The sequence below is a fragment of the Lissotriton vulgaris genome, chromosome 1_1, assembly GCF_964263255.1.
Source record: "Lissotriton vulgaris chromosome 1_1, aLisVul1.2, whole genome shotgun sequence".
Lineage (NCBI taxonomy): Eukaryota > Metazoa > Chordata > Amphibia > Caudata > Salamandridae > Lissotriton > Lissotriton vulgaris.
The window spans coordinates 435,034,030-435,057,438 of NC_141685.1; the positions used below are offsets into that span (position 1 = coordinate 435,034,030).

General features: G+C 47.3%; 1 protein-coding gene across 1 annotated transcript in view; it reads right to left on the reverse strand.

Annotated features, from left to right (window-relative positions):
- LOC147747312 (cytochrome P450 2J2-like) overlaps positions 1-23,409 on the reverse strand; it is a 307,172-nt gene that overhangs the window by 83,685 nt on the left and 200,078 nt on the right. The window contains exon 5 of the mRNA XM_086953059.1: positions 20,694-20,870. Within this exon, the coding sequence (XP_086809185.1) occupies positions 20,694-20,870 (177 nt within the window). The remainder of the gene's footprint in view (positions 1-20,693; positions 20,871-23,409) is intronic.

The window sequence follows — 23,409 nt, forward strand, 5'->3', positions numbered from 1 at the left end:
AGGCGGGCAGACCTCCAGTTTGATGGAGAAAGTAATTCTAAATTGGCCTCAAGGTTCCTTCAAGAAATGGGACTCCCAGTAGCCCCAGTGCACTAATTCACCTTGTTTATCTTTCAGGCAGAATGTCTTGTATGTAATCCAAAGATGAAGTTGGAACTAATTATGGATCATTTTAGGGAAGTTTCAAACTGAGATTTCATTCCTACAATAATTCTGGCGGGTGGCCTTGTCAGGATTCCTGCTCTGAAGATAAAATTAAAAACATTTCGATCACAAAATATACAGATTAGTATGGAAGAACCAAACTGCAATAAACAGTTTATGGGCCCTGTGTTAACAGCTGCCAATGAGTCTCTCCCACCCTCGTCCTTCTTAATCAATAGAAAGAAAGGTCTGTGGGGGCTCTTAAAGTTTACATTCCACAAGCTTTCTTGAGGAAAGTAGGATTTGCTTTTTAGGATTACCCCAACTTTTTGCTTGATTTCTTTTTTTGTTTGACCTGTTTATTAGATTTTCGCATATACAATACATTTGACAGTTGTATACATTTTCAGAAGAATCAGTAGGCAATCATCAAAACAGACAATACAACAGAATAAATCAATATAACGACTCTGAAATAATAATGATCTGTCACGGTACTCAGGGTTGTCCATACCCTCCGTCTAACATATAACTAAAGTCATTCCAAGCTTGGCCTGCTTTCTAATAATAACACAGTGCAAATGTATTGTGCATGTACATATTATTTTCATATGTGCAGTAAGGAGATTATCTCAATACCAAGTCCAAATGGCAAGACTTCGACCTAACGTACATTACATAACATAGGAACAATAAAACAACCAATTGGAGGGACAAAGGGAAAAATATAGGAACGCCTACTTGAGTGGGAGAAAAAGTGGACAGTATCCATTGCAGTTTTATCAACTTATACATACGTACACACATCATATATATATTATCAGCATATAGGAATACAGTTTGGTTGAGGTGTATTATAAATCTTTCACAACCCAGACCACGATTTGAGACATATTACATCCCTTGCTTAGAGTAGTTTTTAGTCAACCTGAGGAATGTCAGACAAGTCCTCCACAGTAACCAACCCTTGAAGTGTGAACAGCATTATATTCCACACCTCAGAAATAGGGTATTTACTGAGCGCCAATGTGTCTTCTCTCACTAATGAGACCACCTCAGCTTTGGCCCAGATTATCCTGGATTGTAACCATGCCTTTATCAAGGGGGTGGGGGGATCTTCTGCCTTCCATCAGCGGGTAATAAGCCTTTTAGCCACTACCAAACCCAGGTCGAAAAATCTCAAGGAGGCTTTACGCTTCTTGCTTCTAGGGAAAATCCCTGTTATACACCCTTCCCATGTCTGTGATAATTCTCTACCCGAAACCGTATTCAGGGAGCAGACCACCTCATCCCAGTACATTTGCAATTTAGGGCAGGCCCAGAGCACATGCAGCAAATCGACATCTATCATCTTACATCTTGGGCCACATGCATCTACCCTGTTGAAATATCTATATCATCTTGTCAGGTGATAGGTACGCTCTATGCACTACATACATTTGGATTAGCCTAAAAATGCATTTCTGGGGATTTGTCTGGGACTTTCCAATAGTATTGACCATTCTTTATCCGTGTATGATTGCGTCATATCTATTTCCCATTTATTTCTCAAAGGTGTTAAATCCGTCATGGTATGTTCCCGGATTGATTCCGCAAACCACTTTACGAGGTGTCTCTCTGTCCCCACCACATGCACATACTGCATTAGAAGATGCGTTGGGGGTTCTTACAAAATATCATCCCACTGCTGCCTCAACAAAGCCAACCAGTAAGCATGGCTCAGGAAGTGCCCCGGAGATACACCCTCATCCTCAGCGAGAGGAATGGCTGCAGCGCCCCTTCCATATACAGATCCCCCAGTGTAGATATATCTGCCCCCTGCCAATCAGCAAGCTCCTTCCCTTGGACATATCCCTCCCTTTTCGGCATGCCCAACAGTGGAATAGCTGGTGCATAAGGTGTAACATGCCTAGTAAGGTGTAGTGCCCTACGAAAGCACTTCCGAGCTACCTGTACCAAAAGAGGAAGCAATTCATGTGATCTATTGCACGGATGGAAAAGATAAAGAATCCTATCCAGGGCATATGAAGGTCCATGTTCGGCTGTATCTGCTAGGTTTAATTCCTCCTCCCATTTTGCCACCCAGAGTATTTGGGACGCCAGATAGTAATGTTCAAAACTAGGTAGAGCCAACCCACCCTGTGACCGAGACAAGTACAACTTTGTTAAAGCCACCCTGCATTACCCCCACTTTTTGCTTGATGTGGTGCTGTTTTGACTAGTCTGACTGGGATCCTGCTAATCAAGACCCCAGTTTATCTGCTTTCTTCCTAAACTGTTGTGTTCAGTACGTTGGTACATCCCAGATTGGACACTGGGGTACCCTTGTCAGTCCCTAGTATATGGTACCCATGTACCCAAGGCATAGGTGCCACAGAGGCCTCCCATGGGCTGAAGCATGTATTGGGCCATCCATGCAAAATGGAATTACAGGCCTGCCATTGCATAATGTGTAAGTTGGTTCTTGCACCACTTACTAAAGATATAGGCTTACTATATCTAAGGGTCACTGCACTTAAAACCTATAAGTCACCCCTATAGCAGGCCTTGACAATCCTGAAGTCAAGGTGCTTGGTTCTAAGTGAGAGGGTGCCCATGCAAAAGCAGGACACACCTGCAGCCTACGGAGTCCATTCTCCCAGGTTGTAGTGGAGATGTCATACACTAATTATGCGGTGACCATCTCGAAACTGGCTGCAATGAATCCTATCATGTTTGGTATCAAACATGTTGGGATCATACCCCCACAACATAAACAGTGCAGGTGGTATGATTCCAAGCACTGGAAGAGCCCTCTGTTAGTCTCTCAGTGTTTCCGGTATCAGTCTTTTTGACCCGGACAGCACAAAATGGTTGCTGCTGACCATAGACACAGCTCTGCCCTCTTGCTGCTGAGCCAAGCTCGAACAGAGGATGGTTAAACCATAGGCATCCTGTCAGAGGGAGCTTTGATCACCTCCCAGACAGGATGTATTGTATTAGGGCTGGGTGAGTGCGCTTGCCAGTGCCAGAAAGTCTGCATGAGGGGCACGTTTGGGATCCTTGTGCATAGTCCAGTTCAAACCAGTCCTGGGAGCCATTGGCTCCTGCTCTGGTGCGAAACTAGACAAAGAACATGAGTAAACTCCCCCCTGTCCAGACACTCCCCTTGGAGGGTCCTCTGAATCCTCCCAACCCTTTCCCTAGTGTACTTAAGGGCTTACCTGAGGGTGGGTCCCTAGATTCGTCATGGAGCAAGATTCAATTCCAATACCACTTCATCTTCGACCGTCTGGACACTCTGGACTTCGCTGGACTTCGTAAGGGCCAGACTTCGTCTCCCTGCTTGTCTGCTGCATCGTCTGTGTCAATGCTTCAAACAGAAACCCTCCAAGGCCTGTGGTGCATCAAAGACACTTGAAGGAATCTCTCTTGAAGTGAGGGAGTCCCTTTCCTGCATTCGCAGGTACCTCATCACTGCTTACCGGTCTACTGATCTTGACCTCGTGCGGACTCTGAAGTGTTCAACAACACAGGTAGAGGTTTCCTACATCTCTCGAGACCCGAGCTATCCTCTCACCAAGTTTGAGGCCAGTAACCCTTGTGAGGGCTGCAATAATCGAACTCCTGTGCACCGCGTACTTTTTGCAAGTGCAAAGGTTTGTTGGCAACTTTGCACCCAGTGCATAGGGCTCCAAGTAGCCACAACTTCTAGCAACTTCTTCCACCAAGATCTTCAGCCACATCGCATTGTGTGCTCCATGGCCTACTGCTCTGCTAAGCTGCTGGAGGTCCTCCTGCGACTACAGTGGCGTCCGCCTGTGGGTCTTGAGAAGGGTCATCTACATCTTCTTTGGGCTCCCCTGATTGCTTGGGGTGTGCCCTGACTGCCCCGCTTTTGACGATTCTCCTGGACCTTGCTGGTCAAAACTTTGCACCTTCTTGACTTTGGCAAGGCTTGTTGGTGCTCCCGGCGGACACCGACCCCTCAGCAATCAACATTCTTTGTGGGACAGCTCGTATCCGGCTCTTGATCATCCTCAGCATCGCCTGGTCCCCACAGCTGCAGAGTCTAGGTCATCGTCATCTTACCTGAAACACCCGACATCAGGGGGCATTCGTCTTCCAAGTCTCCTGGTCACGCTTGAGTGACATAGACTTTGCCACCTATGCTTTCAGATTAAGCATGAGCGAATTTTGCGGATCTTGCGTTCGCGAATTTTGCGGATTTGCGGATTCGCAATCCGCAAAATCCGCGAATTCCCGCGGATTTTTTTTTTTTGTGTTCGCCCGTGTTTCTGCCAGTTCGCGAGGGTTTTGTACACTTTCGCAAATTGCGAACTTACCTGTCGGGTCGCAAGTTTCGCGAACTTGTTGTTTCTACGTGTCCAGCCTGTTTGGGACACTCTTCTTCATCACTGCCACTCTCTGTCACCACTGCCACTCTCTGACTACTCATGCCACCCTCTGGCCCACCCATGCCACCCTCTGTTTCATCACCACACCCTCTGGTTGTCCAGTGTACATTATTTTCGGCAAAGCAAAGCACACCTTCCCTGCCTCAAGTGACCTGAATTAATTTGGGGCTGATTAATGTGTCACAGAATATTTTTTTAGCTGGCACCTGCTTCCTTAGTGCGCCCTGATTAGTGATCTTTTGCACTTGCTAAGTGCTTTCATTGTTGCAAAATTAGTTACAACACCTGCCCTGCCCCAACTGACAATAATGAATTAGGGGCTGATTAATGGATTTTAACTTCCAGCCTGGCTCCTGCTTGTCTCCCTTAGCTGTAATTCAGGACCTTTGTGGCATATGTGTAACTATTCTGAGGTTCAGAGCAGGGTCACATAATAGTTTCAACTGGCAACTGAACTCTGGAGGGGCCCCTCAGGAAGCACTACAGGAAATGGCTACTAATGATGAGCCTGAACTTTTGAACCTGGTAAGTAGTTACTTTCAGTTTTGCTAAGATCGTATTTCTGCAATTTTGCACTTATTCGCGGGGCGCGAACTCACGCGAACTCACGCGAACAGTGCGAGCAGTGCGAGCAAAATCCGCTGCTCGCGGATTTGCGGATTTTGCGGGAGATTCGCAAATCTCGCGGATTGCGGATTTCCCGAAAATCCGCAAAATCCGCGAGCGAAACGGATTTTCCGCCCATGCTTATTTCAGATACTCTTCTTCAAATATCCACTTTGGATTCCCCCAGACGCTTTCTCCTCTTCCAGCAGTGGCACTTTCCTGAAATCCTTAATTGGGTTTGACAACGGCTTCCGACACCACTTCATCCCTATTCACCCGGCTTCCCTGGTGTAGGTAACGTGGGTACTAGGGTATCCTCGGATGGGGTGGCTCTCCAACCTTCTGCCTTCCAAGGTGTTTCTTCAGGGTCCACTGGGAAGGGTCCTTAATATTTAAAAGTCCAACCGCGACTGGCACATAGAGTTGTATGGAGCACACGGTCATGTTCACACACTGCACAAGCTCTACGATGGGTCCCTATCTACTTACCTTGGGTGGTTCCTTGGGTCCCCAGCGATTGTACGTCCTCTCGACATTGTCCTGATTCGAGTAATGGTTCTTATACCACTTTCTTAGCATATGGTTTGGTCCCTCTGTGGGAACCAACGTGTATTTAGTGCTATTTACTGTGTTATTTTCCTGAACTATTGTATGCATTGTGTTTTTCTCTGTGTTGGAGATACAGGAACATACTAGAGAGCATTATATAATAAATACATATTTTTATAAATACTTTGAGTGGTTCTTTTTCATTTAATCTATACTATAAGATTGCATTCTGGTAAACAAGCTGCTTTACACTCCTCGACTAAGCCTGAGGGCTGCTCTCCACAGCTACCACTTAGACCTCTTAAATCACCATAAGGGTTGTCTGGACTGGTGCAAGGTGCTCACTTACATTAGTGGATTTCATATACCAGGCCAGCTTCTCACACTTTATTTTTTACAGAATCTTAAAGCATGGCACACCACTACCTTGATTTCACTATTAAACATGATTTCTCTTGCTTCTTCCAGCAACCTGCAGATATTCTTCACTTAAAAAATAATACAACCTTTCATATTTCCTCTTCGAATGATGCACCTATTTTAAATATAAGGCCTTTTCAAGTTGCATTCAGTAGCAAGTAAAACAAATGTATGTCACCATACTGAGGCCATAAATATCGTCCCACTAAAATACTGTGTCCAAAAATAGACAGTCAGCATATCATAGAAGTATATATAGGTATGGACAGATTGGACATCTCGTCCACAATAATTTCGTACTACTCAAGTAAATACGTTTACTAAATCTGGAGACCAGAACAACAATAGGCAGATTGTGCTTTAATAAAGTTGACTCTAAGTTTCAAGCATACCATTTTGCTTAACATACAATGCCAATTATTTGTTTTTGTGAAAATTAATAAAGACTATATAAAAGAAAAAGTTTGAGTATCATCCACGTACAAGAATATCGTGAGACCACAGCGTTCCACCAGATCAGCCAGGGGACAAACAGAGATGTTGAAAGTGCTGGTCTCAAAGCAGAACCTTGAGGGACCACAGAGGCCAAATTATGACAGATAGAAGGTATGCTGCCTGAGGAGACCTGGAAGGTACGGGTCCTCAAAAAAGAGGATATCCTTGCAAGAGCTGTTTCCTGAAGCCCCAATTGTGACAGTCTCAGTACAAGCGTATCATTGGACACAGTATCAAAGGCAGACTGAGATCAAGCAAAACCAGGGCTGCCGTCTCACCCTCATCAAGGAGCTGACGGAATTGTTCTGTGACCCCAAGGAGGGTGGACTTGGTACTGTGCCCAGCACTAAACCCTGAATATGAGCATTATGTAGTACATTTTTGGAATCCATAAAAGCCAAAAGTTGTTTGCAGGCATGTTTTTCTAGAATTTTGGACTGGATAGAAAGCAGAGAAATAGGTCTGTAACTGGACCAGTTGGAAGGATCCAACTTGGGTTTTTTTATTAGGGGGAGGACAGTTGCATGCTTCCAAGGCTGAGGGATAAACCCCTCCTGTAAGTAGCAGTTTAAAAGTCTAACCAAAGAAAACATGACGTTCGTATCCAGAAGGCACAGCTTCGCTGGGAGAAGGGGATCTTTAGGAGAGCCTGATCTTATGGATTGAGCCAGGGACATAAATAAATCCAGAGCCAGAACATCCCAAGGGTCCAATGTCTGAAAGCCCGAGGGGTTGTCTGTGAAAGCCAAGTCATCGTAATCAGAGGTAGACGGGTGAGCGCCAGACTGAGATGATTACCCTACCGCTCCCAGCAAATAATGTTGGATATTCTGCACTTTGTTAACAAAGTAAAACACCAGTTCCTCACCCTGATCCTGGAATAATATAGGTGCAGTTGCGATCGTACTAGGGCCAAAGAGCTCATTGACTATTCTGAAGAGTGTTCTGGGGCAATTGTAGGCCAAAGAAATCTGATCTGAATAAAAAGTGTCACATCTACAGAGGCTGTTATACTGTTTCAAGGCCATTTTGTATTTAGACTTAGAAACATCATCATAGCTAAACCCCCAGATTCTCTATAATCCCTTACAACTAGTTTTCACAGCCTGTAATTCTTCTGTTAACCATGTGGCTGGAGGGTGCAACCTGGTGGGTTGACAGGTTGTTAGGGGCAGAATATGGGCTAGTGAGCAACGTAGCCATAGGCAACCTGACAGCTGACCACACTCTTGTGCGTCAAGCTGCTTTTCATTCTGCTCTGCTTATTTTAGCCTTACTTCAGATTTTAATAACTGATTTACCTTGAATTCAAATCGGTTTTAACTTGAATTGGCACTTTGCACTTTGGTACGAACGGCAAGTTAGGGGCAGGCTTTCCCGGGCATTGCCTCACGCTTGGGACATAGAGTAACACCATTTTTGGGGAGGTGCACGCTCTAGTCTCATATGAATAAAAGCGTAGACGATGCGCGGCCACAGTTGATCTCACGCTGACCGCACTCTTGTGCATCAAGCTGCTTTTTGCTCTGCTCTGCTAATTTTTTCTTATCGGAGATTTTAATAACTGATTTATAAAAGTTTACCTTGAATTTGAATCTGTTTGAACTTGAATTGGCACTTTGCACTTTGGTATAAACGGGAAGTTGGGGGTGGGCTTTCCTCGGCATTGCCTCATGCCTGGGACATAGAGCACCACCATTTTGGGGAGGTGCACGCTCTAGTCTCCAATAAATAAAAGGGGAGACACTGCACGTTCATGCAGCGGACGCACGCAGCTGGTGTGCCGCTGGTGCACCTAAGGCAAGCCTATATGCACATATCAACGTCCCGGAGGCGGAAGGTGCTGGCCATACTGCCCGTTTGCCCTCTGGTAAGACTCTCACTATCCAGTACGGACGTGAAGAAATGCTTAACTTAGGCACCGTTCACTCGTGCTGGGGTGCAGTGGCTAGCTGTGACAATTAGGCTTAGTTTCATTGCCTGATTTGCAAATGGACTTTCCACCCATCACAGGAGGGTCTCCCAAGGTGTCCACCCCTAGTAAGAAGGCCGTCAACATCGAGAGACAGGGGAAACGCTATAGAACAATGCTGCTCAACATACACTCCTCGCAAAAATATGAAGCACAAATGTATGATCTTCTATCAGATGCTCGCACTGATGTTATATTTCACACAGAAACTTGGCTGTCTGACTCCTCAAATCCCACCTTTGCCCCTGCCATTCCATCAGGATATAAAATTCTGAGGAAAGATTGCCCGGTACGGAAAGGAGGCGGTGTCGCCATTGTCTTTAAACAAGAGTTAGACTGCACTTCTATCATGCTAGACCTTGTTGAGGAAATGGAATGCTTAGGTTTCCGCTGTACTTCATCTCCCCGCCAATGCATAGCAGGGATCCTGCAGGCCTCCGGGGACGTCTTGCAGCTTCATCAAATCCCTGAATGGAGCCATTACCCCTCTTGCCCTCAGATACAATCATCTTCTCTTCTTAGGGGATTTTAATTTACAAATGGATAAACCTTTGAATCCACATGTTATTTCTCTGCCTAAAAAAATTACAGCATGCAGCATTGCCCCTTTCATCTCCTCTACCACACATAACTTAGGCTATACTCTTGATCAGATCTTTTGTAATGTGGCGTTGGAGACGGATCTTCCTACCCCCATTATTTGGTCTGAGCACTTCCTTATTTACTTCAAGATAACTAGCATAGGTACAGGTTTTCCGCCCCAGTCTAAAACAGCAGAATATAATTATAGAGTCCTTCACAAAATATCTCTCCCGGCTTTGGTGGATGCCTTAGAACCCTCAGCTCCTCCACTACTCTGAAACCCCGAAGTAGATGCCCTTGCACTAGAATTCTGGCTCAGGGCGAATGTTAAGGCTGTAGCCCCTCTGACCTCCCGCAACTAATTCCTGAGAGCCAGAAAAAGCAATTGCAAATGCTTTGAAAGGAAGTGGCATAAACATTATACACTGGAGGATTATCTGATCTATGAGGCTGCTCTAAAATCTTATTAACTGCAGGTGAAAGAGGGTAAGAGCTATCTGCAGGCTAAGACTGAAAACGCTAAGAATAAGGGCAAGGAGATCTTTAGCATAGTGAAGTCGTTCACCTCCCCCAAGGAGGCGGCTAAGGAATCTCCGCACTCAGCTAAATGGACCAGCCAGGTGGCTCTGTCCCTCCACAATAAGATTGTCATGATCTAACAGTCTTTTTCCTTGGATACAGTGGAGGTCACGGCCCCACATCAGACACTGGACAGAGAATCTGGTCCCCAGCACTATTACAATTTCCGACTATAAAACTGGACGAATCCCTTACATATTTCAAGGGCCTTAAGTCTGGCTCTCCGGTGGATGCATGTCCTGCAAAATTATTAGCATCTGTAGCCCCCACTATAAACCCCACTGTGAATAAGGTGCTAAACACATCCATCTCCACTGGCATTGTGCCGTTCATTTGGAAGCAGGCAAAAATTCTGCCACTCCTTAAAATATTGTCCGCGGACCTGAAAGTTCCTGCAAACTATAGGCCTATCTTCCTCCTCCCCCGTCTCTCTGAGGTACTGGAGAAGCGTGTTAACAGAGCGATTGCGGATTATGCAGAAAGTCACAATCTACTGCATATAACTCAATCTGGCTTTAGGGCCAATTAGAGCACTGAGACAGCTCTGTTGGAAGTGATGGAGCAAGGAACAGCTTGACCGGAGGGGCAGAGCTATCCTCATACAACTTGACCTGTCGGAGGCGTTCGACACAGTCCCACACAAGAGACTTTTCCATAGACTGAGGAACATAGGCAATGGGGGTGCTGCACTAGCATAGATAACATATTTCCTGGAGGATAGAAACCAGGAAATCTTTATGCCCCTTTTGTGTCCCCCATGCCTAGTATGGAAGTAAAAGTCTCTCAGGGCTCCATCCTTAGCCCGACTCTTTTTAATTTATACATGTCCCCCCTTGCATCCCTGGCAGAGGCTAATGGCGCTAAAATATTCTCATATGTTGATGATATGCAGCTGATCTTTACCTGCGACAGGGGTGCAAAGTTTGATGGGGATGGAATCGATCCAGTCTCACAAAGGTGTTTAATTAGCTCAAGGCAAAGCAGCTTAAATGCAACTACGACAAATCAGATATTGTCTTTTTTGGCCTGCCTTCCATGAGGCCTGAGGAGTTGTCCCCCCCTCTCAGCCCAAACCACAGTAAAAAACCTTGGTATCCACATCAATAATGCCCTCTCTACGAGATCCAAAGTCCAGGCATTAGTGGGTACTTGTTTTGGCATGCTTCGCATGCTATAAAAGTTCCTCCCACTTCTTTTTCCTGATACCAGGAAAACAGTGGTCCAGGCTCTCGTTACTTCAAGACTGGACTATGCCAACATCTGTACCTGGGCTTGCCTGGTTACCTCCTCCAGTGCCTTCAAGTGGTTCAAAACTCTGCGGCCAGGGCGATCCTTAAGACTTAAGCCCAGCACATGCATGGCCCTTCATCTCAAAACTCATCATTGGCTTCCTGTGAAAAAAAAGGCTCAAGTTTAATGCCCTGGTGATGTTCTTCAAAGCCCTTCATGGTAAGGGAGCTGTCTATTTCAAAAGGCGTGTGAACTGCTACCTACCAGCCAGACCCCTAAGATCCTGCTACTCTGACCTCGCCAGCATCCCCAAGGTACGCTTGGCCTGTATGGGGGGCAGATCATTCGGGCTTTGGGCATTCAAGTATGGAACAAACCACCTGCAACTCTGAGAGCCACAACTGATTTAACTGCTTTTAAGAACCACCTCAATCTTTCAATCAATCAATCAATCAATCAAAACATTTGTAGAGTGCACAACTCACCCTTGAGGGTCTCAAGGCGCTGGGGGGAGGTGGGGGTGCTGCTACTGCTCGAACAACCAGGTCTTGAGGAGTCTCCTGAAGGCCAGCAGGTCCTGGGTCTGTCATAGGTGGATGGGGAGGGTGTTCTACGTGTTATCGGCGAGATGGGAGAACGACTCGCCACGGGCGGTCGCTCGGCGGATGCGGGGATGGTGGCGAAGGCGAGGTCGGCGGAGCGAAGCTGGCGGTTTGGGGTGTAGAAGGTGAGTAGTTCGTTGAGATAGCTGGTCCGGTGTTTTGGAGAGCTTTGTGGGCGTGGGTGAGGAGCTTGAAGGTGATCCTCTTTTTGACTGGGAGCCAGTGAAGGTCTTTCAGGTGGCCTGTGATGTGGCTGTGGCGAGGGATGTCGAGGATGAGGCGTGCAGAGGTGTTCTGTATGCGTTGTAGTCGTTTCTGGAGTTTGGCTGATGTTCCTTTGTAGAGAGCGTTGCAGTAGTCCAGTCTGCTGGTGACAAGGGCCTGGGTAACTGTCCTTTTGGTACCCGTGGGGATCCACCTGTAGATCTTGCGGAGCATGCAGAGGGTGTTGAAGCAGGAGGAGAAGGCGGTGATCCCCTGCTGAGTCATTGACAGAGCGGAGTCCAGGATGAATCCCAGGTTGCGTGCGTGGTTAGTGGGCGTCGGTGCAGCTCCCAGTGTGGCCGGCCACCATGAATCGTCCCAGGCGGAGGGGCTGGATCCGATGATGAGGACCTACGTCTTGTCTGAGTTCAGTTTCAGGCAGCTAATCATTATCCATTCGGCGATGGCCTTCATTCATTCGTGGAGGTTGGATTTGGCGGTCGTGGGGGCCTTGGTGAGGGAGAGTATCAGCTGGGTGTTGTCGGCGTATGAGACGATGTTGAGGTCGTGTGATCTGGCGATGTTGGCAAGCAGGACCATGTAGATGTAGAAGAGTGTTGGGCTGAGGGACGATCCTTGGGGTACGCGGCAGATCTTGGAATCTTCAGAGCGGAATGGGGGAAGGCGGACACTCAGGGTTCGGCCGGTGAGGAAGAAGGTGGTCCAGTCCGGTGCTTTGTCATGAATTCCTGCGTTGTGGAGGCGTGTGCGGAGGGTGTGGTGGCAGAGGGTGTCGAAGGTGGCCGAGAGGTCCAGGAGGATGAGGGGCGCGGTTTCTCTGTTGTCCATCATGACCCTGATGTCGTCGGTTGCGGGGAGGAGGGCTGTTTCGTTGCTGTGGTTGCTGCAGAAGCCAGATTGGGACAAGTCCAAGATGTTCTTTTCGAGAAAGAAGGTCAGTTGCCTGTTGACAATCTTCTCAATGACTTTCGCTGGGAAAGGAAGGAGGGAGATGGGCCAGAAGTTCTTGAGGTCCTTGGAGTCAGCTTTGGGTTTCTTGAGTAGGACGTTGATCTCAGCGTGCTTCCAGCTGTGTGAGTTGTTGTCAATGCGCTCTTTGAAGGATTTCCTTTTGGCGGTATGGGTGAGTTGGTGGTGTCTGCGGATGGCGTTCTTGTAGGCTGTGTTGCTGTCTTGTGTCTGTTCGTGCTTCGACTTCTTCTCGAGTCTATGGCAGGCCTGCTTCGATTCCTGGAGGTCAGTGGTGAACCAGGTGGCTTTTCTGGCAGTACTTCTGTTCGAAGGTTTCTTGATCGGGGTGAGAGTGTTGGCGCAGTCGTCGATCCATTGCATGAGGTTGAGGGCGGCGGAGTCGGTGTCGGTAGTGTCCGTAGGTGGGTTTCGGGTGAGGGTGATGACTAGCTCGTCTTCAGGTGACTTTGCTCCAGCTGCGGTGGGGGGCGCGTTGTGTGCGGTGATGTGCTGTCAGTCCAGTGGAGTACGGTGGTGTGGCTGAAGGTGACGTGGTTGCGGGCTGAGAAGATGGGGTCGAGCGGGTGTCAGGCGGGGTGGGTGAGAGTCGTGACGAGCGGTTTGAGTCCGAGGTTGGCAAGGCCTTAGAGCAGGGTGGTGGAGTTGCTGTCGTTGGTGTTCTCGAGGTGGAAGTTCAGGTCTCCGAGGAGGATGTAGTCCGTGGACGCAAACACGTACGTGCTGACGAAGCCGGCGATGGAGTCGCAGAACTGTGGCCGGGGACCGGGTGGTCTGTAGATGAGGGTTCCCCTGAGGGTGGTGTTGGGGCCGGTGTGGATCTGGACACCTCGAGGACAACAACATCCTGGACCCATCTCAATCCGGATTCAGACGAAACCACAGCACTGAGATAGCCCTCATCGCCGCCACAGATGACATCAGGCGCCAGCTAGACAACGGCGAAACTTCAGCCCTCATCCTCCTGGACCTGTCAGCCGCATTCGACACGGTCTGCCACTGCACACTAAGAACACACCTCCAAGAAGCCGGAATCCAAAAGAAAGCCCTGGAATTGACCACGTCCTTCCTCTACGGCAGAACCCAGAGAGTCAGCCTCCCACCCTTCCGATCCGAAGCCAGAGACCTCATCTGCGGCGTACCCCAGGGCTCAGCCCGACCCTGTTCAACGTCTACATGGCCCCCCTCGCACAAGTGGCCCGCCAGCACGACCTGAACATCATCTCCTACGCCGACGACACCCAGCTCATCCTCTCCCTCACCAAGGACCCTCACACCGCCAAAACCAACCTCCATGAGGGAATGAAGGCCGTCGCCGAGTGGATGAGAAGCAGCCGCCTGAAACTGAACTTGGACAAGACGGAAGTCCTCATCCTCCGCCCGACCCCCTCTGCCTGGGACGACACCTGGTGGTCGACCACACTAGGAACAGCGCCGACACCCTCAGACCACGCACGCAACCTAGGATTCATCCTTGACTCCTCCCTCTCCATGTCGAAGCAGGTCAACACCGTTTCATCCTCCTGCTACAACACCCTCCGCATGCTTTGCAGGATCTACAAGTGGATCCCGACCGAAACCAGAGGAACTGTGACCCAAGCCCTCGTCAGCAGCAGGCTGGACTACGGCAACGCACTCTATGCAGGAATCCCTGCCAAACACCTACGGCGACTGCAACGCATCCAAAACGCCTCTGCCCGCTTGATCCTCAACATCCCTCGTCGCATGCCACATCATCCTCACAGGTAAGTAGTGTGCTCTACAAATTCACTGATTGATTAATTGATTGATGAGCGTGTCGTTGGTGCTGGTCGTGATTCTGAGGGTGTTTCTGTGGACGATGGCGATTCCTCCTCCTGTTCCGTTGGTGCAGTCCCTGCGGGTGATCTTGTATCCGCCGGGGATGGCTATGGCGATGTCGGGTGCCGAGGAGTGGTTTATCCAGGTCTCCATCAGGAAGGCGACGTCTGGGGAGGTGAAGTCAAGTAGGTCCCAGAGTTCAATGGCGTGTTTGCGGGCGGAGCGGGTGTTGAGTAGAAGGCAACGGAGGCTGTTGTGACCTACCCTGGTGGGAGTAGAGGTGGTTTGGAGGCTGGTGTAGTGGCAGTTCCGGCAAGAGAAGGGTCCATGGGTCCGCCTCGGGGTGGCCTGGAAGCAGGTGTGGGATCGGCCGGCATTGAGTGCGTTGAGGCTGCTGGCGTTGTAGCGGCGTCGAGTTTTGCGGCGATCGTGGGGGCCAAGGGGTCTGGCGCTGGGCGCGCCCCAGTCGTGGACGGGCACAGACAGGCTTGCCTTAGGCGCGCCAGCGGCCGCACAGCGACCACCATTATGGGGGGGTGGGAGGGAGGAGCAGCTTGGAGGTGGGAGCGGGAGGGCGAATGGGCAAGCAGGGGGGTGGGGTCGCAGGGGACGCAGCGGTGGGAAAAGAAACGGGCGAAATACAGGGGCACGGAGAGAAGGGCACCAGTGGGGGCAAGGTGAGGGGCACATCAGGCAAGGCAAGGGGACTGGGAGCCAAAAGGCTGAACAATAAAACAACAAGAAAACAGCAATTCAAATTACACAGAGCACGAAGCAGGCAGAGGGGCCAAGGCTGCAGCGGTAGCAGAGAGCAGGGAACATGGTCACACGGTGGTGCTGTGCGGCGTGGGGGAGCGATCTACCTGAATCAGGGTCAAGTGTTGCTCTCCTCACCACGCAGCGGCTGCCATTATGTGGGGGGTACGAGGGAGGAGCAGCTGGGAGGCTGAAGCGGGAGGGCGAGTGGGCAAGCAGGGGAACGGGCCGCAGCGGCGGGAAAAGAAAACAGGGTGAAATACGGGGGCACGGAGAGAGGGGCACAGCAGGCAAGGCAGGGGGACAGGGAGGAAAAAGTGGGAACAATAGAACAACAAGAAACCAGCAATTCACATTACTCAGAGCGTGATGCAGGCAGAGGGGCCAAGGCTACTGTGGAGGCAGAGAGCAGGGGACACGGTCACACGGTGGTGCAGTGCAGGGTGTGGGAGGGACCTACCTGAAACAGGGTCCAGGGCGCTAGACGTGTCTCTGTGTCCTGTTATGCGTGAACCCCTAGTGCCCGGACACTCCTGTTGAGTAGCCAGGCACTTTAAAAGTACGTTTCATTCTTTCATTCGTTCATTCAGTCATTCAGTTCGAGGATGGTCCAAGTTAACCTCTTCCAGCGTATTAGGACTTGCATTCCTAAAAATGGCTATTAAGAGCCTCAATGTCAAGCCTCGACCAGGCCCTTGCCTGAATTTGAAGTCTGTTCCATTCCTTAGATGCGTCAGGATGAATTGGTACACAAAAAGGGACTGCCAGGTGATCCGACCACACAAGTGTCCAGAGAAAAGGAAAAAAAGACTTTTATATTACAAAAAATAGGATCTAGCAGGCGCCCTGCTTGATAAGTCGGAATAAAAATCAAGAGACTAAGAATAAGTGTCCCAAAATTCTCAATTAGGATCTGGCACGTGCTGCAAAGAGGGTCCTGAAAATGAATATTCAGGTCCCCTAGCAGTACAAAATTGGCAGATTTGAGAATTAGGGGAACTAAAATGTTGGGCAATATCTTGCCTCAACTGGCTGCATTGCCTGGTAAGCGATAAATCTAAACGCCAGAGACGGCAGAATTAGGTATGAGTTCTAGCGTAAAGTCACAGCTTCAGAAGCCGGGATAGACATTTCTTGATTTTTATATTTGTATTTATCTATAAATACAATCGCTAACCCGGCTCCTGGTCTGCCTTAATCCTCCTCACAATGGAATAGTTTGGGCGGAGGGCTGCAATGACATCCAGCATTGAAGCCTCATGGAGTCAGGTTTCTGTAATAAACAAGGCATCCGGAGCATGATCCTCTAAGAAATTAAAAAGATGTTGCTAATGTAAAGATGTATACCATACTTCTACAGAGCTAACCTAGCCAAAAAGGCAGCAGAGCGCTGTACACACACATGGGCGGGCATACAGTCAATGAGTGAAAGAATTTAGGCTTTTTAGCATAGCTCGATATATTGTCTATGAAATACTTTTAAAATTGACAAATTTTTATATTTGTAAAACACTGAATCACTTTAAGGATCTCCCTCGTTATCTATGTGTAATTATGTACTGTATCTTACCTTGTGTATTGAATAAATAATTATTATGCTAATAAATAATGATAAACTTTTTTAGAATGCTTTTATGGTTGTATATTATAATCCGAATAAAGCTTGAATTGATTGATTGATAGGAGAGGTGGACGATTATTGAATTATTACAGAATTGTGACGTAGTGCTCTTTAAACAGCTGTGTCAATGCATAATGGCGGCTTGCTCTCAAAATGTTATATTATATGGTATACTAAAAGACTTTAGCCGCTGGGCTTCAAAAATGTTCTCCTCTAAGCAAGGGTTTGTGATTCACTTTAATTGAAGAATAAAGCAAGGTGTAGGACAGTGCCTAATTTGTACAAAACATAAGTGCTTGTCAGGAGGCCACTGCAGCTTGTAATACCGATTGCCCATGCCATCGCTGTTAATGACAGTACCAACACATTTAAGTATCACACTCTTACAAATGCTTTTAATATACATTTAAAATGCCTAATATCTGCTGCCTAAGCTATTCTTATAGCCTTTCGAAGCAGGTTTTAGTAAACCATAGTCTCAAATTGAGCACGACAACCTGACATTAAGCACCCACGACTGGATTAGCGGATCTTTAGCCTGAGGTACTTTAACCTGCATTCACTTGTGATTTGGAGCCAGGAGAGTCTGTCTGGTTTGATTTGCTTAATCTCCACAACGGCCCCCACAACGCTAAGGATGCCTGGCCTCCACCTTGGGGGTGCCCAGGAGTGGACGCCTCACAGGGAAAGCCAGGATGGGTTCCACAGCGGTATTCGTACAAGCGCCTTGAGACCCTTGCGGGTGAGTAGTGCGCTATACAAGTATCAATTTACATTACAATTTACATTACATTTGAATAAAACTTTTATTGCGCAAACAATAACCCGAAGGCATCAAGGCGCCTAACAACGTATGTCATAAACAAGGGCATGTCACCATTACAGATAGGCCTGCACGAAGAGATGGGTCTTCAGGGCCCTTCTGAAATCCTGGAGAGTGGGTAAGGATCCTTATTCCGGTGGGAGGGAGTTCCACCATTTGGGCGCCAAGGTGGAGAAAGCCCTGCCACCCCATTTAGTTCTCCTGAATCGAGGGGCTGACAGAAGAAGTCTACTCGAGGAGCGCAAGTTCCTAACAGGAGTGTAGCGGGACAAGATGGATCCTACACCAGTGGGACTGTTTTTAGCTAATGCCCTATAGGTCATACACAGAGTCTTAAAGCGGATACGGTCCTCCACGGGGAGCCAGTGTAACTGCTTTCTAGCCGCTGTGGCTGAGGCCCGTTTGGGAAGATCCAGGACAAACCTGGCAGCAGCGTTCTGGACTACCTGCAAGCGCTGCAGTACTTTTATTCAGTCCCACATACAGCGCATTGCAGTAGTCCAGCCGGGAGCCAATCAGGGCAACTGCAAGCTGTTTCCTTGCCTGCAATGACAGGTAGTGTCTGATCCTCCTAAGGATGTGGATGATGCCCCAACAGGTAGAGATGGTTCTGTTGACCTGTTTATCCAGATTGAGGGCGGGATCAATCATGACCCCTAGATTTTTAGCAGAGGAGGTGGGGGTGGGGCAGGCTCCTAATGAGTCTGGCCACCAACCAGATGACCAAACATCCTCTTTCCCTCCAAACACCATCACCTCCGTCTTCTCTCCATTCAGTTTCAATGAATTGTAAATCATCCATTGCCCGACTGCCTCCATACAGGATCTAAAATTGGAGGCAGTCGGGGCACCTGACTGGGAGAGAGAGACGAGGATCTGGGTGTCATCCGCGAAGGATACTATCTCCATCCCATAGGATCTAATTAGTCTGGCAAGTGGGGTCACATAGATGTTGAATAGGGTCGGACTCAGAGCCGACCCCTGAGGGACCCCACATTGCACAGGGAGGGATGGAGATAGATACTCCCCTAACTTCACTCTTTGCACTCGGTGATTGAGGAAAGAAGTGAGTAGATCTAAGGCTGCTCCCTGAACCCCAACCTCCCTCAGCGAGCTGTTAATACTGAGGGGGAAAGGGTATCGAAGGCTGCCGTCAGATCTAAGAGGATCAGGAGGGTGGTCTGGCCCCCATCAACACGCGTGCGGATGTTGTCCAACACGATGGTGAGGGCAGACTCAGTGCTGTGTTCCCTCCTGAATCCATGCTGGGAGGAGTCAAGACAACCCGAGTTCTCTATAAATGCAAGATGCTTATTAAGATGTGCTTCTAGCATCGTTGCTGGGGCTGGGAGGAGTGAAATGGGCCGGAGATTTTTTAGAACCGCAGGGTCCAAGGAGGCCTTTTTTAGTAAAGGTTTTACCACCGCGTTTTTCCATTGGGTGGGAAAAAGGCCATCCCTCATGGCTTTATTCATAATATCGACCAGTGGGGGCAAGAAAGTATCTCTGCACTGTTTGAGAATCCTAAGAGGACATACATCCAGGGGGGAGCCAGATTTAGTTTTATTAAGAAGGTTGTCCAGATCCTCCAAAGAGAGAGGGGGAAAAGAATCTAGGGTTCCTAAAGGAAGTATTTCTACAGGGGCATGGTCCATAGCTCCCAGGGCAGGGGGCCCAGTAATAAGAGATCTCTGCAGCTCCAAGGCAGAGTAGTTGTCTAAAATTTTTGCCTGGAAAAAAGAGGCAATGTTGTTGCAGAGCTCTTGGGATGCTACTATGGGATCTGGGGTTTGGAGGGTTATAAGGGAGTCCACTACCCTGAAGAGCTCTTTAGGGGAGGTCAGTGAGGTTGTCACGGCCGTAAAATGTTCTTGTTTGGCCTTTATGATTTCTCCTTTATAATTCCTCAGCAGAGTCTTATGGGCTTCCCTATCCTTTAGATCCCAACCAGAATGCCATAGTCGCTCCGCCTCCTTACTTCTTGTATAAGAAGTCTAAGATGTTCGGAGAACCAAGGGGCTGAGGGCCTTTTCCTGGCTCGATGGCGTAGTTGGATAGGGGCAAGTTCATCCAGTGCCTTGGTGGTATCAAGAGTGCACTTTCAAGCGCGACCTGTCCATGTGCTAGGTTCCTCTAATTATGGGACTCCTTTGGGATAACACAATGACTTTGTTTAAGTATTCACCTGTTTTAATATTGCTCCACTGAACGAAGTAAGCAACAAAAATTGCAAAAACCTGTAGCGGCCATAAACCAAAATCAAATCCTTGAGGTGAGGTATAGGTATCTGTAACGGTACAAATCGCAGATACTGAGTGCCATGCCACTGGAAGCAATAGACCCATCCCATTAAACAAAGCAAAACAAAAATGAAAAACACAAACAGGGGGAAAACAGGATCACAGGAAAACCGCTGTCAAAGGAAATATTTTAGGACTTGTGTGAAAAGACTTATGCAGAGATGCACTGTCCAGATAGTTTCCAATATGTTGGTTTCTCTGAAATTATAGTAATGCAATAGTAAAGATTGCCACATATAAGGCATGTGAGTAGGCCAATCTCAGCTCAAGTTTCCATTACTTATAAAGCGACTGAAGCATACCTTCGATGGACCCGTGCTGTACTAGGAAGCCCCATCGATGACTACTTTCCTATACCCTCTTCCAGAAAACGCACCTATCTGAGCTCCCCACCAACAGGCATCAGTCAGTCACTGTTTATTCCTTCTTAATATCTGTCATTAACATTTGACTTACCACTCACATTTCCGAGTCACAAACCTTAACAAACATCAGATGCTGCACAGTATGCCTGTTTTCTTGCACATTTGATCATAGGTTAGTTTGGTCTTTTTGTACTGCTTTCTGTTTTTTATGGTCATCGGGTAGCTGTCTGTCAAGCTCACCATATGCCTGACCCTTACCTTTTCAATTTCAGTGAGGTAGCAGTCAATGAAGTCTCTGGGCTCAGATGGATTCCGGTGCTCTCTGTGCTTCAGGATTGATTTTCTGACGTACATTTCAAGGGTATTCTGGTATTTGAAAAGTTGTTGATGAGATCCAGGAAGGTGCTTCATTATTCGGGGGAAAACATTGTAGAGCTGGACAAACAATAAGCACATTATTAGCCAGTTATGTTTACAATTTGTATGCAGATGTAATAACATTTAATGATTCTCTCGTATCATATATCCGATTCTTTGGTTAAAAACATGAATCAATTTAGCAGCAGAGATGTGAGCAATAATGACTTGGAAGGCCTTGAAGACAGAGACCAGGCTGTTTACCCATTTTTGCTACTCATCATCACCACTGGTATTACCGTAGGAGGAATCCTTGAGTTCTAACAGCAGGCAGCCATGGTCTGGGCAAGCGAACGCTGAAAAACTAAGAAGCATTTCAATTTTGGGAGGATTGATGGCTCGCTAGAATCTGGAGAGGTTAATAAGCTGAGTTGTCCAGTAAGCCCCATTAATGTCTGCTCACTCTTCTCTTCAGTCCTATCTCCACTTCTTTCCTTCATCAGTGCTACGAGTGGGGTTTGGGAGGTGGGTGATATCCCTGAGTCCATGACCACTCCGAAGAAGCAAGTGAGCCTACCATTTCCAAGAGTGCTTAGGAAAGAGATCCCTAATATGCCTTTTTTAAATGAGTGTAAAATGGTATTTAGAGCCTATGTTTCAGTGTGTAATCAGTGAAATAGAACAAAGAGATGTTTCACATTATTCTAGGGGGGGTAGTGAGCACACACATTTGGACAAGAATCCTCTGCAGCATTTGATATTTACTCCACCTATGGTTAACACACTTGCCTAAATCCGAAGCTTACATTGAACCTTACATTGAAACTCGGGACTTGTGATCTACTTTTGTCTTCTCCAAATACACCTGTGTGGTTCAGGCCGTCTGAACACTGTCCACAGAAACTTTGGGGAGACTTGAATACATCCCACTAAAAACTCAACAGGGGAGACTGGATCATCTCCCACTAAAAACTCAACAGGGGAGAGACTGCATCATCACCCACTAAAAACTCAAAAGGTTTCTCAGGCCTACCCCAAATGCTTGTGTGATTTTCATTTGCAACGATCCTGAATGTGGTATTCTAAAGTGCTACCAAGAGATCCTGTGAGGTACACCATGGGAGTACTAAAGTAATGTTTGAACAGCTGTGACCCTGAAAAGTACTAAACCCTATGCTTACCATTAGTTAGACACTGAAAAACAGTACAAAACAATTGTGCAATCTGGTACATTAAATGTCTTTATTTTTGCTGTGTTATCATAATTTTTTTCTTTTTTGCTATACGTTTTCCTTCTTTTTCTTTGGTGTGAGGTTTTTCTGTGTGACTTCATTGTAGATTATGCACCTTGTTTTCCTCTGTCCTGGGATCCAATAATTTCAGTCATGTGACCACCATTTAAATCGTGCTACCTAGCTGAAATCCATTACCATAGTGTAAAGATGAGGCGCAGACAGGAAATGTTAGTTGAAGATTTATTGCAGGAAAGAGAGCCGTCCAGCTTGAAGGGGAGAAGAGCAGCTGCAACTGCCACACAGGGAATCCTGGAGTGGAATACTCTGTGCATGGAAACCCCACAGGTGACATCACAGGGTTCAGTAATGAAATAACAACAAGCAGTAGACAATGCAGATCACCACACACCTCCCCCCTTTTTTAAAGAAAAAAAAAACAAGAAAAAAAACAATCCTGAGAGCAGAATAACAACGAAAAACAAATTAGATGTAATCACGAAATCTGTTAGGTCTAACAGTTACTCTAGAACTTTTCCTTAAACTATTCCCAACATTGACAATTTTAGGAGAAGGAGCAGTTGCACGGGAAGGATCTTTAGCAACACGAGAAGTGCTCCACCAATTACCATTAGACAATTTGACAGCATTCTTGCGAACTTCCACAACCTGTTGAGAATCAAGAAATTTTGAGAAACCTTTTTTAACAGTGAAAGGATTCTTAATTCTAACCCAATCACCTGTACGAATACTGTGAAAAGACTTTTTGCATAATTGTTCATTATTGGGCAGAGAACTAGAAGATTTTTTATTAGCACATTGCCAAACCTCTTCTAAATCACAGCCCCGGTGGAAACTTTTGGCCATCCAAAAAGGGCCTCTCATGAGTTCGAAGGGAGAAAAACCAGTGGTAACATGAGGGGAAATGCGATAAGACCAAATAAGATCTTTTACAGCTTGAAAAATACAATTAGTAGACCTGAAAGCAGCTTGCACACATTCAACAATGACTCTATTGAATCTCTCGGTCTTGCCGTTGCTCTGGGGATGGTACAAGGGAGTTCTGGTGTGTTTAATACAGCAATTTTTCAAAAAAACACCCATTTCCTTGGAAATAAACTGTACACCGTTGTCAGTGAGGATTTCTTCCGGACAACCCTCCCTCAAGAAAATTTTACTCAAGCAATCAATGACACTTTTAGAGTTGGGAACATTGATGGGTTCAACTTCAACCCATCTAGAAAGGTGATCAACAAGAACCAGGAAATATTTGGAAGTGTTGGGAAGGACATGAAATGGACCTAGAAAGTCCAGGCCAATTTTCTGCCAGGCTCTGATAGGAGGAGGAACAACAGAATCACTAACACCTTCTAAGACAAGGACCT